Below are 17,010 nucleotides of genomic sequence, written 5' to 3'. Positions count from 1 at the left end.
TTTCAATTACAAGACAAAGAAGGACATAAAAACGGACGTTGTTTCGACGCCTTAGCACACAGTAATTACCTTAAAGTTTGCTCTACAATGCTGACCAACAACCAAATAAGAAACTATCGAAAATTCCCTAGGCTACAACTACAAACTTTCCTAGCTCGAATTAAATCTTTACTGCTCAAATCTGTTATCCTTTTAATTTTTTATGTATAAACATGATCTATATATCAAAATAAAAATAACGTGTATAATTCTTTTATAGAATGACAACACTTTGGAACGTATAATTCTTATCAAATAACGACACATTATGTTTATAACATATCTCTTTCTGTCTTTATTTGTATCGTTTAACAATGAATAAAAAACTTACAATGTATATTTCGTCGAAGGAAAACAATAATTTGGCATAATTAAAGTTTAAATTGTTCTGTAGATATAAAATGACATCAAGCACAAATGTGTGTGATGTACATTTTATTTTTCAACACATGAGCATGTAGTTATTTGTACGTTTAATACATAATATGTGTTGAATATGCTTCGTAACAGTTCTATTAACAAAATATATGAATGTGTTTACTGTTTCGAAAAGGAATAACTTTAGATTTTTTAAAAGTATCTGGGGGATAAATTCAAATTTTACCAATGACATTTCGGGCTTGTACGTATCACATGTAACCTTCTTGAACATAAGCAAGCTCATGATGAGTATACCTCTTTTGATTAGAACGTAATAATTGGAATCACATACAGCTGATTTAAGAAAAGCAACAATTAAATGTCATTGAGGCTTAAATCTATTTAAAAATTCATTAGTTTCACATAAATCTATTTATATCGATCTTTTTTGTACTTATTGTTTATGTCATTTTTACGTAAAAATGAACGTAATATGCGCTATATGTAAGGATTATTTAGAGCAATCAGATGATATTTTTCACACACAATGTGCACACGTATTTCATTTCCAATGTTTGACACAATGGCTTGAAAGGTAAACAAATTTTTGCATATAATCTAAAAGAAAGTACCTTACAGACTGTCATTATTTATTAATTTCAGATCAACCAGCTGTCCACAATGCAGGGAAAAGGTGACACGAAATAAAATATATAGACTTTATTTCACATTTTCAAATAATGAACCTGTTGAACCTCAGACATGCACTACAAAAGAAAGAATAGATACTCTAAAATTTAAAATTTTATTAAAAGAAAAAGACATTCAATATTTTGCTTCAAAAACTGTCACTTTGGAGAAACAAAATGCTGGTCTTAAACAAGAAGTTCGAAAAGTAGAAAGTGAGATTAGTAAAAAAAATTCATTGATACATGAACTGAGAGAGGAAATAAAGTATACTGACGAGCTAAAGAAAGAAATTGCTCACTTAAAAATTAAAATTAATGATCTGGAACCGTATGTATTATTTATATACAATATCATTATATATATAATTTATTTATTTATTTATATTTTATTTTAGGATAGAAACATTAATACGTGGTCCTCTTTGTAATGTTAGTAAAATGATTGGAGATACTAATGATCCAGAGATACTTACAAAATATATATCTGTCATGAAAAAGTAAGTAATATAAAATGAGATATTTTTGAAATTAGAAATGAAATAATATTGCTATTTGCATGGTTTCTAGGGAGTTGATTGCAAGTTTTGATAAATATAAACATTTACGCATAAATATTAAGAGACTACGTCAGGAACTTGTTAATGTTAATACAAAATATGATTCTTTATCATTGAAGGAACAAACAAAACGAATGTAAGATATTAAACCGTTATATTATATATGTAAAAAATTAACGAAAGTATGATTTAAATCTATGAAATATATCTTTATAGGGAATTAGAAGAAAAACTAGCATTTGCAGAAAGCAAATGTATGTCTTTACAAAAACGAGTTAATGAATTAGAAGAAGTACTTGGTATTAATGAAAAATGTAGCAATATATCAGGAGAGATTTATAATAATGTTGGTGAAAACAGCTCTGTTGAAAAGATGTCAAAAGAAGAGAAAAATAATGAAAAAACGAGTCTTACACTTACTAAGCGAAAAATAGAGCAGGTTAGTATTTAGATCAGTAACAAAAATTATTAGGTGTTAAAGTTAATGTATCTGTATTAACTTAATCTACAGGTATCCAGCAGTACAAAAAATACTGAAGACAAACTATCCAGTCTTCAATTAAATGATGATTCAGTTGAGAAAGAAATAAATCTTTTAAATTATAGTTCATCTAGCGATTCTTCGATAATGTCTAAAAGATCCAGGATGTCCATAGATGATACAAATATTTTGAGTAAAAGTGATAGTAACAAGTTTTCAAAGTATACTATACCAAAGAAAAAAAGAGAAAACATTACAAGAAAAAAAACATCCCTTATAGAAAATAAGCAGAATGAAAATGTAATTGATTTGACATAAAAAGTTCCTATGAATATTATACATTTACTTTTTTTCAGATTATTAATTATTTATATTTTAAAACTATAAATTATACTTAACTACGATAATAATTTACGATAATACAGCCTGTGTATTTCCAATAAATATACTATTCTACTTTTGTACACTGTAGTTATTCATTTTATTCAACTTTGTCATATAACAGGAAAGGCAGTTGCAACAAATTTAGTATCATTAGTACGCAACGTATATGTTTGAATACCGAATTTAAATCCGGTAAATGAGACTTTACACTTTCTGTTCGGACGTGTAAAAAAGCAAAGTGTATAAAGTGCTATTTCTAATTCAGGCATTGTTCCAATGAACATAGTTGACATTTTACGTTTTCCATTGTAAGTGAAATAAGTTTCTACAATGGCAACTCCCTGAAAGTATTTTACGATGTAAATTATCCTTATTTTATATCCACAATTTTACTTACACCAGTAAATTCCTTATTTCGGGAAAATCCGAAGTAGTTAATTTTATTAGATAATTCCCCAAAGAAAAAAGAAATCCAATTGTGAAGTCCCATAAATCCTTTGCGTGGTTTTCTTTCCCCTATAAATACATGTTCAAAACCAGAACTACCATTTATTCCCTTACTTCTAGAGTATGGGTAAAACCAAATTTCCTTCAAAATATTTTGATGAACCTGTAAATTATTTGCAAAGAAACCTTTCACAGATAAAAAATGCATAACATATAACATTGCATCTGTTTTCATTAAATCATTAATAAATTCATGCTCCTCTTTTTCTTCTTCCTTTGTCATAATTTCTGACTGATATGTATCCAACTCATAATTATCAAATAATTTTATGAGAGATTTTGTTGTTGTTGTTGTTAAAATATTATTGGATAAAATGTTTAATAACCTAAAGTAGTAAAATTGAATGTATATAAAAAACATATTACATAAAGAAATAAATTTTACGAAATGATACCTTTCAGGAGCATTATCAGTAAAATTCTTTGAAGTTATCTGCCCTTGGTATTTTATAGACAGATATTTATTAATTTCGAGATAAGATTTATTAAATAATTCTTCTGATATATTTAATAATTCTATATCACTTGTCAGAGACACATTTAAAATATTAGGTCCTATAAAATTTGCAAATGGAATAAATAAAATATATTATAATATTTCCATACATACACATATGTTGTTTAAAATTACCTTTTATTTGATAAGTTGTTGAGTGATACGATATTACTGTAATATAAATAACTAAAACGCAAAGAATGATGCGGATAATTTTGTTTAACATATTTTTAAACATTTTAATAAAGGTCACTGTAGGTTATGTCTAATATTTTCTATCTATTTAATAATTTTAAATTCATTTGGTCAGTATTTTATAATATAACATCAACTTATTGCAAATAAATGCAAATTAAATAGAAACATTGACGAATTATTTTAATTATAAACATAAAATAATTTTGTATAATGTACGAAATATCACGACAAAATTGTACGCGAAGGAATAAATTTTGTACAAAAAAAATATTAACTTATGTCAGTTAGAAAATTCAGTATATCACAGAGAAATAAAAAAAAAAATGTAATATCGAACGAAAAATTCTTTCATATACATATAGCAATAAATATCTTCGTTTAGTTCTTTATATTCAGTTTGAAAGTATAATTTAAGATACTATTGCTAACAATTGTTAATTACATTACATTGTCAAGGATACCAATTACGAAATCTTGTTTACAAATGGTTGACGTTCGTTTACGATATTTCATTACCTATCGTAAAAATGTCGAGTCGCATGGAATACATAATTTCACCATGGGAAACCTCGACATACATAGAAACTTTACAAATTTCCGAGCTACAAGATGTAGGAACAAATGGGTAAATTTCCTACGGTGTCTAATATATTTTTTTATTATATGTGCACAATTATCAATTATGCAGCCTTCAATATTTTATGTATGCATATAAAGATACACATCATTTTCAGTTGGCTAGAATTTCATAAAAGACTAATATTATTAAATCAACAAAGTGTATTAGAAATTAATGCTTTGAGGGAAGAAACTATAAAGGAATTGTTTGTTTCCTTTAAAAAGGTAAATAAAATATCCTTATGTTACAGATAATTCCTTGTGAATACTAATAACATTTTTATTTTGTAGATACCAATTCTTATATACGAAGCTATTCAAATTGATATATGGAAGCATAAAGTATTTCCATTATTAATAGAAATAAATGCAGAACCGAAAAATACTTTTATGCTTTTCACCATATTTTACCACGAAAATATAGCCGTTTCGTTATTAGAAAATGTATTGTTTCATTGTGAAAGTGCCGTAACTATTGAGGATTTAGCCATTGATCTTGTTGATTACTCAGTTAGATGTGTTTCTAAACTATTAAACATTCAGGACGTTGAAATTTATGAAAACGTAAAAAATCCTAAGTGAGTGGTCACGTTAGAATTCTATTCCTATTTCAATTTAGTCGACAATAATATGTACTACATAATAACTGTATAATTATTCACTTAGTTCGTGTCTTGAAGAAATATTAGAAAAAAAGAAGGAACTTGAATTTGACATCGGCATGCGTTGCATTTCAATTCTTCGTTATTTAGCAGAATTTTCAGATAATTTGCCGCTTTGTCTATTGTCTCGAATGTTAAGTACACACGATGTACCCTATCTCCTCGTTGAACTCATCGAAAAGCATCCATGGACGAAGGAAAATGAGGAAGGTAATTCCGTGTATATTTCACATTCGTATATAATACAAAGTACAGCCATACCCCAAACTTACGTATTAATTGATTCTAGAATAGCTGACATAAGTCAAGCCAAACATAATGTACACGTGTATATACAGACGCATAATATTAACATTGTATTAGATTAAACGATTTGTTTTCTATTCTTTAGCAAAAACGACTAGGGAGGTAAAATTTAGCATAATATAATTATAAAATTTATAAAATGAAGCACGCGAATACGAATCTGATCGTTTCAATAAACGTCTATCGTGTCGTTACTAGCAATTACATAAATCGAGAAATCGTAAGATAGGGTATGACTGCACCATAAACTAAGGCAATTCAAATAAAATTATTATTTTGGAGGCGAAAATATGATATATAACGGCGGTTGGAAAAAAGTGAAGTCAAGCGAAGAAGGGCAAATTTCTAAAATAGAAGGCCAAGTTTGGTTTGGTTTACGAGAATTGTTACTGAACCCAAAGTGTGCGCCATATTACGAAATTACTATGCACAGATTATCTCATCTGTTAAAGGTAATTCATATTCTAAATAGAGACGGAACTAGCGCATGAAGATAATTCATTATTTATATCAGTTGCAGAAATATTTACAAGAAACTGTATTAGATCAAATTTCTCCTTTGATAGATTTAAAACGATGGTTAAGTTATTTAAGTATATCATCGTCTCAATCCAAAACACCGCGAACAGTAAATGTAGAACTTATACCACAGGTTAAAAATAACAAATAAAAATTATCAATTTGACGATATGAATACTCGTTAAAATTTTTGCTAATTATTTTACTTAATATTTTCGTTAGATAAAGATATCGATAATGGAAAAATACCATAAGAAGTGGAAAAAATTAGCAAAACACCAATCGAAATTCATATACACAAAAGATGCAGAAGATATTAAAAATGCAGCACAAATTTTGAGCGATGCGTATGATTTGGATAAATTGGATTGTATTGATGTTAAAGAATGCTTTCTATGTCAGGAGGTGGCAAAGAACCGTTGTTCTAAATGCAAAGAGGCTTGGTACTGTGGAAGGTATAAAATTTTTGTTCACATTATGAAATGCGAATATATACTCTTAATTAAAGTATTGTTAATGTACCATAGAGAATGCCAAGTAAAAGACTGGGAAAAACATAAAGCAATCTGCGATAAGATAACAAAAAATGCAGAGTAGTCTACTCTAGTACAGGTCGGACATAGTAAATTTAAACAACAGTGTCATCGATCCTACAATCACTACTACTTACGATCTAAAACTGTAATTAGTAAATATTAATTGACTTAATCGGACCGCTGCGGTATCGACTTAATGTTTTGTTGTATGCGGCATTACCGCATCGCATGTTTCGGTCCGCACTAATATGTAAGTTGTGGTTATACAGTTTTTCAAAAATTTATCCGTGCATTTTGATTAATTTACTTAATTATAACACAAAAACAAATAATACATAAGGATTAACTAAACTATACGTACGAAATTATGTAGAACGTTTTATTAAAAGATCTCAGTGTACAGAACTCTGTTTGACATATTCCATTACAGCATCCTTTGCAGGGGTATCCTCTCCAAAGTCCTACAGTTAAAAAGTTTCCCATTTAATGTGATAAAAAATTTATAAAAATTAAGTATTAAAATAATGCCTTGTTAATAATACAAGTATTCTTAATACAGTGAGCCTATAGTTTCATCATATTGGATTCTAAATTTTATAGCAAGTAATTCATACCTTTATGACAACACTCGAGCATCCAACAACTTTTCTGGCTTTACCAGCACTGTCAATTTTGCAAAGACCAGCCCATTCTCCTAGTTTCTTATTATTGTCTACCCTAATCAATGGAATTTGATGTTCATTGCATAATGCTTGAACTAGTTTTTTATACATGGGTTCGTCACAATTTTCAGCTAAGATACAAAGCATAGCTTGTCTCCTGAAACACAACAGACAACAAAAATATAGAGATCAAATACCTTGCTTTATGTGTAAAATACTAGTTACTTTGAGTGTCAGAAAAGGTTAAGAACAGCATTATTTATTTATGTAACGGGTATTCTCAGAAGAGGGAACCTTGTAAATCATCAGATAATAAATTTTTGTTATCAAATTTTACTCTTCCAACGAATTGTGCAACAAACTTACTTGTCCAAAGCTTTGGCTGCTTCATGAAGACCATGTACAACACCATCATGAATAAGAGCATTTTTAAGAACTTCTTGGAGGGCTGAATTTACTTCCATGGCACCTCCTGCTGCCATCGTAGAGGGGGCATCATCACTAAAAATTAGCAACAATTTCGATTTGCTTAATCCTATATTGAATATCATGCTTACTGGGGAATACAATAAAAAAAATTCTCGTAAAATTCGCTGAAGGAATTAGAATAAATTTTAGATTCTAAGATCAATGAGATTATTCTTGACTAGGTCTGAATCTTCTATAGAATTTATATTAGACAGGAAAATAATTACTCATAACAAGTTCATGACATCTAAAAATTGAGGTTATACGTTGATTTTGTATGCATCGATGTTTTTAATTTCTCTAAGATTGTATAACTTTCATAATAAATACAATAGGTATAATAATAATTTGTACTTCGTAGTTCTTTCGTAGGTACGTGGAATACGTTGTTAATAATTACAAAAAACATACTTACTTTTCAACGTCTGACATGTTTCTGATGGATTGAGGAGCTGAAATAATCAGAGAATTTTAATAATCATGTCTTTTAGCTTAAATTTTGGAATCGTTCCATGTAAAAAGCATGCTGATGGCACTGTAATAATCAGATATCAAGTACCTTTTCACAACGTACATCCACTTACTTTTTCTTACGAAGAAAGAGAAATGGCGCCCAGTTGACCACGCGGTACCTAGGTTGTTCTGCGCCGGATTGGCTGGTTTCCCTATTGACCTAAGGCGACATCTGTACAATATTTTATAAATACGATTCAAATATCTGCATTATCATAGACGAGACATACGAGTAGATTTTACACTTTATGGAAAATTCGAAGGTAATTTTATTATTTCATTCACTGAATTAGTATTTATGAGCAGACAGCAGTAGTGTATCTGTAAATACATGTGAGTTGACTATGGAAGGGATTGAAAAAGGCAATAGAGTGTTATCAGACGGCAGACTGATGACCAAAAGAAATTGTTCTTCCATTTTTGTACGATTTGGTAAAAAAAACAAGTGGTCAAGTAGTGGTCAGCTTGGTTCACTAATGGCCAGTGGTAGACCCCTGAATTCGCGAGAACCGATTCCCCTGAATGTCCCAGGGGCACTGAGAGTCCTCAGCAGTGGCCTCATATATACCCCTTTCTAAGATAATGGAAGAGTGGGGAGACACAAGGTGAAGGTCAATAGTTAAGGCTCTTTGGTCTACAGAAGAACTATTTCGATTGACCCTACCTCTTGGTTATTTCTAGATCTTCCCCAGACCACTGACCTTGATGTTACCCCACTGTTGACCATCAATGACCATCAGCTAACCAAGTATGAAAACAAGACATGCTGTACAAGTAATCGAACAACAACAATGTGTTTACTAAGGAACTTTTATTCTTAATCCTTCCTAAAGTATTTATTGGACGTTCCAATAATCGTCAAATAAAAAATGTTGCTTATAAACTGTACATCGTAATATTAAACCAAAAATATGAATAAAAGTTTCATGCAGAATATCTGCGAAGACAATATCGCTTCTACTGTACTTATATAACTATTGTAATATATTTACAACAGCTTACTTCTTATAAATAAGCATACAAGTATACATAGCCTAAGGTATCGACAGAATTATTCCGTGCTTAACGTATATTACGCGTCTTATATTTAACAGCATTACTGATACGCTCCTGATAACACAACGAGCCTATTTTTGGGTAGGTATCACGAACATTAAAGTATCAATAACAACGAGCAAGTTCTTATTCTATTTGCTTCATCGACGAGTGGTCACCAGGTGTCAGAGTATTTTATTTCCGAAATGATTTCGTTCGTTCTTTTAGGAATGTCAGTATCATTACTGATTGCTTCGACGTGCACAGAATGCATAGAAGGATATTTCGCATTGTTAAAAATTAAAAATAATCAGTTCTTTATGTTACGTAGGTGGAGAGTATCGATGATAAGGCCAACAGTAATGTGGGGGAGGTGGTGGAGGTGGCGGCGGCGGTGGTGCTGGCGGAGGTACAGACACCGATGGATGTTGAGAACCTGGTGGCCCTGTCGCATATAGGTGAGTGTGATGCGAATGGTGAGGGTGGCAATTCGCGCCCGTACCTCGGGTCGACGGTGACGTTTCCAATGTAACGCCAGCTTGGGCTTGACAAGCCATCATCAGTCCATGGAAATCGAATTTGTAAGCATAGCGTTTCCCGTGCACTTTCGTCATGATGTTCTTGTCGTAATAATACCTGCGAAGTGAAATGTGCTTTCCAATACTGTTATCCACTTCAGTTTTTCGATTTTCCACGGCAACAGAATTTTAATTTTGTTTCTTTTAATCTGCTCGTTCAAATCTTGTATAGTAATATCTCTTACACGATTCTAGGTACTGTCTGTAGGATTCTGCGAATACTTTTAATGTCGCCGCGACATTGTGAGTCAGCGCGGTATTGTAAAAGGCGCGCTGACTTCAGCAAAGACGACCGACGCCTTTGTAATCAAGCCGCACTTTGGAATGGTCTCGAACCTTCGAGAAGGTATCGGTGTTTTATTTAAGAGGACACGAGCCCAGACTCGATCTACACACCGAACCAGTAACATCTAAATACATTTATTATCGTTAATTTGTGGCTTTCACTTATTTAGGGAACTCCCCCTAATACTTTATTTATGATCGACCTAACAATTTTCAAAACATAAACAGTAGTTTGATACTGTATTTGTATGTACAAAGATACGATATGAATTTAAAGAAACGGGCTGCTATTACGACAATCCATAAAGTGGTTTTCGAAACAAGACCAGTTACGTTTTCGGTCAGTTACTGACGCATAAAGTGAAAAATCCTGTAATCCACGGATAGTTGCTTGGAGCAGTGTTAATGTGACGCGATTTGTGAATGATCCTTGACCGATCCGCCGATTACGTTTACCTGAGCGCTCGCGACAGTTTGTCGTAGTTCATATTCGGTTTGCTCTTCCGTTCGCCCCATCGGCGCGCGACCTCGTCGGGATCGGTAAGCTTGAACTCCCCGTTCGAGCCCTCCCACGCGATGCAGGACGAATTCGACGAATCCGAGAGCAGCTCCAGCAGGAATTGCCAGAGTTGAACCTGTCCGCCCCCGACCGCCCCGGAACCGCTGGCTCCAGCTGTCGATCCAATCAGCGAGCAAGTCCGTTGTAGGAGGCTGAACCTCTCTGCGGACAAGAAGCAGGAACACGCATGCACCGTCTCGATTCTGCTCGACGCGGCTCGAGGCGAGGTCGATTCGCAGAAAGAGCGATGGTCGCGATCGCGCACCTTTCGTCACGAGTTATTTCATGCTAAACAGCTGAATATCTCCGGTACTTTGCAACGGATAATAATTTATAACCGGTCGTAGAAGAATGTTGCTAGATAGAAATTTGTTTCGTAGAAAAGATTATTGTAAAATTGATCGCGCTAAAATAGGCCGTGTGTAAGATACGGTAAGTTCATTGAATTTCACATGTTTTTCTTTTTAAACATTTTGATTTGTTGTTCGAGCAGTAGGAGATACTCAAGAATTATTAGAAAATTTCTCCAACTCGGTTTTAGTATCGTTACGTTGGGTTGGCCAAAAGGTGATGCCGGAATTTTCAGTAAGAAATTATAGTCAATTTATTTTTAAATATTAGAAACTTTATTAAACAACGTATTAACCCTTTTGCTCCACAACCTTTTGCCATTTCACGGTTAACTTCGTAATCCTATTCTTTGTTATTGAATTTCGTAATTAACAATTTTCCGATAAAATCGACTCAATAACAGTAAATACCGTTATAAAGTATGGCAGCTGCCGAAGGGTGGAATCTGGTGTCCTGCTGAAGATGCAGCGGATGCGTTTGAATCCTCCACATTACGTGTCAAACGATTTCGTTAGCCTAATCCTTCACCGTATAAACAACGGTGCTTGACAGGCCCATTGTTAATCGTTTTACAAACACCAGCCACGCGTGTAATACAATAATCACTCGTACTTATTGTTCAAACCCCCTCATCGTTAATGTCTCCTATTTTTCATCGACATTCTATATCTGACGTTTATTTTCAATCGAATATTCATTACGTATAGTAAAATCATTATATAGAAATTAAAAAACAGCCTACAACAACAGTCCTCGATTCTTCAAACATAAAGATTCGCTTCGATCGTTTAATGCTTGTTTTTAATTAAATGTTCGATATGAATTCAGATAGCAGCGATTCACGGCTGAAGCTATAAAAATAAGTAGTCTGACACGTTTTGGTCCATGAAAATTTTTCACGAGTCAAAACAAAAATGGCAAATCGTATTTAAGCCGCCGCATTGTTCCGTTTAACAATCGCACTTAAGATCGATCGCGTCGCGGACCGGTGCGCGTAAATATCTTTAAATCCAAAGGAAAGTTTTCAACATTGAAACGGATTTTGGTGCTTTAAAGATGATTTACAACGTTTCCCGTATAAATCTAACGGTGATTTTTAATCGATACTCGAGAAAGGACGTTTTAATAAGGAAAGAAACTTGACGCGCGTTAGGCGATCGAGATACCGTGCACGCACAAATCTGCACACGCGTGAAATTTTCATCGCCTACTGTATACCGATAAAGCGTGGATACACCGCAGAATAAAACGTACCGGTTGGTGGACAGAGAGTAACTGAGCGACCTTTGCCCCCGGTGATTTTAGTCCTTATCACCCTCCCACTCCAACCCCCGTGAACGGAATACCTTTATACCTTGGTACGGTATGCGACTGTACACATCTCTGTGCTTCACCCACTCTCACCGCGAGGGCCAATGCCAGCTTACACATTCGAGTCAAACGTCAAGTTTATTCAGTTTTTAGAGCGTTCCCACTTTATACTTTTATTATTCCTTTTCTTGTCTACGAGTGCAACGATAGGTGCTCCCTTCTTAATAGAACAGAAAAGATGCGAGAAATGTTTTCAATTCACTGAATACCGGTGTTCCATTTAAACCGGGAGTACACACGCGAGGATCCGATAGACCTCTAATGCTAGGCAATTTTATTGCTTTCTATTACTCCTTTAGCGACACAAACGACGCACGGTCTACACGGTTGCTCGTCGTTGTATTTATATAAAATCAACAAACTGGTCAATAGATTTCCTGGGAATCCAATCTTATCGATTCCACGACGTTCTCAAGAATTAGTCATTCCTCAGACTACTCTAAGATTTAGGTCTTCGTCTCTACAAACTCTTGGCTATCTCGAAGGAAACATCGTTCGTGTTATCGTTATCTTCTCTTTTCTTCGTAGATCGTGATCTTTTGTAGTTTCCATTGATTTGCAAGAGTTCTAAGCTTCGAATGATATTCGAAATGATTCGAATTTCAATGCTAAGACTTGAACAGTCAATGACTGTCTGTCACCTACATATACATAGGTGGCGGTCAAAGTGTTAACAGTGTACGCGACGATGCATCGCGCGATTCTCGCGGCGTGAAAGCTTACGATGGCGCGAAAGTTCCGCGGGACCGGGTGACGCGTAAAATTATCCCGCATACGGTAGAGATTCGGGGAGGATGTTTCGCGCTCATCAAGAAAACAATATAGCCGCACCCCGTGGCGAGCTTACCGCCCCTGGCCCGTTAGAGTTTGCCCGTCCCCCCACCCTGCTCTGTCCCTACGGGGGTTACGGGGGTGGAAGCGGTTACTGCCGAGGCCGTAACCCCTGATGCCACCACCTTTCCGCCGCCCTAAACACTCGATGGTTTATTCATGAGGGCTCTCTCACCGCGATAACACTGATTCGTTTAATAAACGGCCGCCGCCGGCGCGGAGTGGGCCCCCAAGAGCACCGACAACGTTATTCAAACGGACAATATATCTCCGAGGCTTACGCTGCCAAGACTCCGCTCTTCTCTGCTTTGCGCGTCGACGAAAGGCGGATTCTCGTCTCTTTTTCTCTTTCGTTCGCGGGAACCTGGCCTGGCCGTGGGTCTTCGTTGCCGGCTCGCGCACGGGAAGAATAACTTTTGCTCGTCACCGACCGAAACTTCGGCTTTCCCTTCGTCCCGAGATCGTTTCGTTCCTCCATTTTCGCGCTCTCTGTCTTCCCCCGAAGATTCTTATATTCGACATTTTGGATCGCGATGCAACGACCAGCGATTAACCATTTTTTTTAAATATATCGTATTTCCTTCCATCGTTTTTATCTGTAGGATTCTGCGAATACTCTTAATGTCGCCGCAACGTCTGGACGCGTCTGTCGGCGCGGTATTGTAAGCGGAGCGCTGACTTTAGCAAAGACGACCGACACCTTTGTAATTGGGCCGCATTCTGGAATGGTCTCGAACCTTCGAGAAGGTATCGCTATTTTATCTAAGCGAACCAGTAACATCTAAATATATTTATTATCGTTAACCTGTGGCCATCGTTTATTTTATTCCTTCTCCGAATCACCGGGTCATCCTCTACGTAACGTTAACACCAAATAAACGTAGAGAAAAGTAGGGTAAAATCGAATACTATCACCTCGATGCTACTATCATCGTTGCTATCTGTTTGTATTATTAGTTCCTTTCATTTTGAACAACGTCAGGGACGATAAATTTAAGCAATCCGCGTGAACAATTGTACACGCAGCAGTCGCGAAAACGATCGACAGCCTTCTTTTCTGAAATCAAAAGTTAGGGTGAGCACAAATACGAAGGTAGGGAGAAACGAGACTATTATCGCCAGCGATATTTATTTTTCTGCCGGACTGTTCTTATCTCTAATAGATCGCACCCTCGTTAAAACCTTAGATAAGGTCGAGTGAGTGGACCAGGACCAGCCCTGGGGAACGGTTAGCCTCTTCCGGTCATTTTCAATCCGAACCTAGACCCCTATTAACCTTTTCTAAGCTCCACGAATCCCGTGTCATTTGGATTTACTGCGGGAATTGTATTGGGTAATGTTTGCACCTACTTCCTCCACGTTGTAATTTCTTGCTCAAAGAATTTTAGTATGGTAATAAAAAAAATAAATCCATGTTGGAAAAGTTAACCGTCGAGAAATTCAATGGCAAGTCAGTCCATTCGACGTGCTCTTCTTAGCGAAAAGGTCGATGACCTCTGTTCTATATCATAGTTTTTCTCACTTACCGTCGATTTTCTCTTCCTGCAATAAATCTGGAGTTTGAACACCGGTCGACTGGAACTGAAGGTATCCAAGGTGTCGCGCCAAAATTTTGCCACCAGGAATACTTTGCCAGTAATCCAAAGACAATTGCAGCAGTTCTTTTCCGGTCGAAGGAAATTTAATGTCCTTTGGCGTTGGTTGTATGGAAAACACCTGGCTGCACCACGAAACCCATGACTCTATGTGACTCGAGTCCCATTCCGATGGATCTGTACAATACATTTCACACGTACACATCAATTTCATACGTTAAAGATCTTTTTAAAATTAATATTCAGACACTATGAAATATAGCAATTTCGCACACGTTTATCAAGAACGAACGAACACGATTATGATTTTATAAAACTATTTTTACCAAACGAAGCGTCTCAGCAAAGATATTTACCAGATGGAACCATGACTGGTTCGTTTTCCATTTTTTTCTTGTTCAACTGTCTCTTTGTTTTCAGCGTTCGATTCGTTCTTGCATCCGCACTGGGCTCTAATCAATGACACAAATTTCACTCTCGCTCGCCAATGTATCTTCGATTCGCGCATTTTTTTTCAAGGACTATAAAACGCGACGACTTATTCAATTTGGACACAGGCGTTATGAAACGTTCCTTCTTCGTCGACTTGTCAAAGGTGTACTCCACGATTCGTGAATATACCTTTCTCCTTACTTAACAAAAAAAAATTATTGCTTTATCAATATTAAATCAATTAGGTTTAATAATGTTAACTTTAAGAGTTAAGTATTATGAATTAGCTTTTTTTCATATAATTATTCATGCTTTATTTAAATCATTAATATTTTTATGTGCAGGTGATTTTATTCATTTAATAAATAATAATCAAGATACTTGTAAATATGGAAATATATTAATAATTATACCAATAAAAAGATTAATTATATTTAACGATTATCCAGTTTCCATACTCTTAGAGAGACTTAAACTTTGCTTCCTGAATTTCAATCATTCAAAATTACTGTTATCAACGAAGCATCGGTTTTTACTATCAGCCTAATTATATTTTAGATATCGTTTCTAAATTCTACTTGAAACTCAACGGTCAAAAAATACTTTCGTCGTCAACGAGTCGTAAACAGCAATGGCTTTTGATATCGTGATGACTCGCGCGTCGTTCGATTCACGCATTTCCTTGAATCCAGCGTGCGTCATCGGGGCTCGCTGATTTCTCCAGTGAGTCCTTGCAACCACGCGGACCCCATGTCGCGTCAGTTTCATGCGAGAAAGTGAATAAAAAACGCATTTACCCGGATACGAATTTGAGTCGCGATGTTACATAGGTTCAAGACGATTATCGACCGGAGAAATCTGCTTCTTGCATGCACCGATGAGTCGCAAATGTATTAGATCATCCCATAAGCCCGTAGCACTCGTCCTTCTTAGACCGACGAGGATAAAATTCGTAACTCGGTAGTAGAGAAACGAAATTTATCGGATCCGAGAACGTCTGATATTTTTAAAATACCAACATCGACGGTTACAAAGACTTAGAACTTTATAGTAGATAAAAAATTTGAAAATATTAATGTATTAAAAACAGTATTGAATAACATTTTAATGGAAATTTAGTATAAAATTTATAACCTATGGGATGACCTAATAGTCACATCGAACATGCATGGCCCGCTATAACAAAGCATAAAAAATAATAAAATATGATATAGTGTTCTCTATCTTTAATCTATCTTTATCGTAATCGAATCTCTGGTAACTTCTTACATTTTTTAAGTACCCAATGTGCGTTTCCGGTACCACCAATACGCTGTTCTTCGTGCACTCACAACCGGATAACACAGGATTCTCAATATCGAAGCGAGACGTTTAACAACGATTTTCGAAAAAAATCAGATTTTTTAACGACGAAAGTATCGACGATTATTAAAAGTTCTAAAGAATCGGTTTCCTCTTCCAGCGAACGAATTCGGGATGATCTTCGATACAAAATCGGCGACGTATTTCTCAGACAGTGTCGTAACGTTCCGGACGAACGCTGTCCGTGAATGAAGTCGATGCTGGAGGCCCGATTGGCGGAGTACGGATTCCCGGAATCAAAAAGGAGACCGGTCGGTTTCGGGGCGTACATCGCCGACCGCTGAATCACTACTGATCGGCCATCTTTACCTATTTTTTCTTCCTCTTCTTGTTCTTATTCCAAGCCACCGAACGAGCCAGTTCGGCCATGTGCGACGTAACCTTTTCGAACGAGATCCTGACGATGCATACACTGCCGGACCTAAGTATTGGCTCATCCCAAAATTTTCCGCGGTTTCCAACCGCCCATTTTAAAAGAACATAATTCCATTGAAGTTCGGTATTTTTATTAAAAATAATTTCCATCGTTTTTTATGCACTTTACCCGACGTTTTACAAGAGCATTCTTCACGCATAAGTCGAAATCTCTGAAGAAAAAGAACTGTTGAAAGACGTT

The 17,010-nt window shown here is 35.3% G+C and overlaps 4 protein-coding genes across 6 annotated transcripts; 1 reads left to right on the top strand and 3 right to left on the bottom strand.

The window, feature by feature from the left end:
- The first annotated feature begins 365 nt into the window (after positions 1-365).
- On the top strand, positions 366-6,607 carry Zmynd10 (zinc finger MYND-type containing 10). Its single transcript, XM_076769872.1, is given in 13 exon segments — positions 366-994; positions 1,063-1,416; positions 1,484-1,585; positions 1,656-1,781; positions 1,862-2,084; positions 2,157-2,447; positions 4,429-4,554; positions 4,621-4,907; positions 4,996-5,201; positions 5,580-5,749; positions 5,812-5,949; positions 6,039-6,271; positions 6,344-6,607. Coding segments are annotated over 13 exon segments (2,439 nt in total). The 5' UTR covers positions 366-881; the 3' UTR covers positions 6,414-6,607.
- On the bottom strand, positions 2,473-4,667 carry LOC143344107 (endoribonuclease Arlr). The gene is made up of 4 exons (XM_076769804.1): positions 3,649-4,667; positions 3,413-3,572; positions 2,908-3,343; positions 2,473-2,851 (listed from the first exon to the last, which is right to left on the bottom strand). The coding sequence occupies exons 1-4, from the start codon at positions 3,749-3,751 to the stop codon at positions 2,621-2,623; spliced, it is 930 nt and encodes a 309-aa protein (XP_076625919.1). The 5' UTR covers positions 3,752-4,667; the 3' UTR covers positions 2,473-2,620.
- A 110-nt stretch (positions 6,608-6,717) lies between the features above and the next one.
- Positions 6,718-8,111, bottom strand: Rps12 (ribosomal protein S12). Of its 3 annotated transcripts, none has more exons than XM_076769849.1 (5): positions 8,067-8,111; positions 7,898-7,934; positions 7,381-7,515; positions 6,967-7,171; positions 6,718-6,813 (listed from the first exon to the last, which is right to left on the bottom strand). In XM_076769849.1, exons 2-5 carry the CDS (start codon positions 7,912-7,914, stop codon positions 6,745-6,747), a joined length of 426 nt encoding a protein of 141 aa, XP_076625964.1. In that variant the 5' UTR covers positions 7,915-7,934; positions 8,067-8,111; the 3' UTR covers positions 6,718-6,744. The 3 variants fall into 3 exon arrangements, with proteins under 3 accessions (XP_076625964.1, XP_076625955.1, XP_076625973.1); XM_076769840.1 differs by having other exon boundaries at positions 8,042-8,080; XM_076769858.1 differs by lacking the exon at positions 8,067-8,111 and adding an exon at positions 8,057-8,066.
- Positions 8,112-8,953: 842 nt separating this feature from the next.
- On the bottom strand, positions 8,954-14,987 carry LOC143344941 (DNA-binding protein D-ETS-6). The gene is made up of 4 exons (XM_076771582.1): positions 14,957-14,987; positions 14,532-14,777; positions 10,350-10,614; positions 8,954-9,666 (listed from the first exon to the last, which is right to left on the bottom strand). The coding sequence occupies exons 1-4, from the start codon at positions 14,985-14,987 to the stop codon at positions 9,354-9,356; spliced, it is 855 nt and encodes a 284-aa protein (XP_076627697.1). The 3' UTR covers positions 8,954-9,353.
- Between the last annotated feature and the right edge of the window lie 2,023 nt (positions 14,988-17,010).

Source organism: Colletes latitarsis, chromosome 1 (genome assembly GCF_051014445.1).
Source record: "Colletes latitarsis isolate SP2378_abdomen chromosome 1, iyColLati1, whole genome shotgun sequence".
NCBI classification, from domain to species: domain Eukaryota; kingdom Metazoa; phylum Arthropoda; class Insecta; order Hymenoptera; family Colletidae; genus Colletes; species Colletes latitarsis.
The sequence above is the reverse complement of the archived record's forward strand: the minus strand, read 5'-3'. Positions and strand labels throughout refer to the sequence as shown.

Excerpts from the sequence above, each read along its gene's own strand:
- LOC143344107 (XM_076769804.1), bottom strand. The coding sequence starts at position 3,751 with ATGTTTAAAAATATGTTAAACAAAATTATCCGCATCATTCTTTGCGTT. Across the intron at positions 3,344-3,412 it reads ACTGATAATGCTCCTGAAAG|GTTATTAAACATTTTATCCA; the intron begins GTATCATTTCGT and ends TTACTACTTTAG. Across the intron at positions 2,852-2,907 it reads GAAATAAGGAATTTACTGGT|GGAGTTGCCATTGTAGAAAC; the intron begins GTAAGTAAAATT and ends AAATACTTTCAG.
- Rps12 (XM_076769849.1), bottom strand. Across the intron at positions 7,172-7,380 it reads GCAGCCAAAGCTTTGGACAA|GAGACAAGCTATGCTTTGTA; the intron begins GTAAGTTTGTTG and ends GTTGTGTTTCAG. Across the intron at positions 6,814-6,966 it reads GCTCGAGTGTTGTCATAAAG|GACTTTGGAGAGGATACCCC; the intron begins GTATGAATTACT and ends TTTTAACTGTAG.
- LOC143344941 (XM_076771582.1), bottom strand. The coding sequence starts at position 14,987 with ATGGAAAACGAACCAGTCATGGTTCCATCTG. Across the intron at positions 10,615-14,531 it reads GCAGGAAGAGAAAATCGACG|AGAGGTTCAGCCTCCTACAA; the intron begins GTAAGTGAGAAA and ends TCTTGTCCGCAG. Across the intron at positions 9,667-10,349 it reads AAACTGTCGCGAGCGCTCAG|GTATTATTACGACAAGAACA; the intron begins GTAAACGTAATC and ends TTCACTTCGCAG.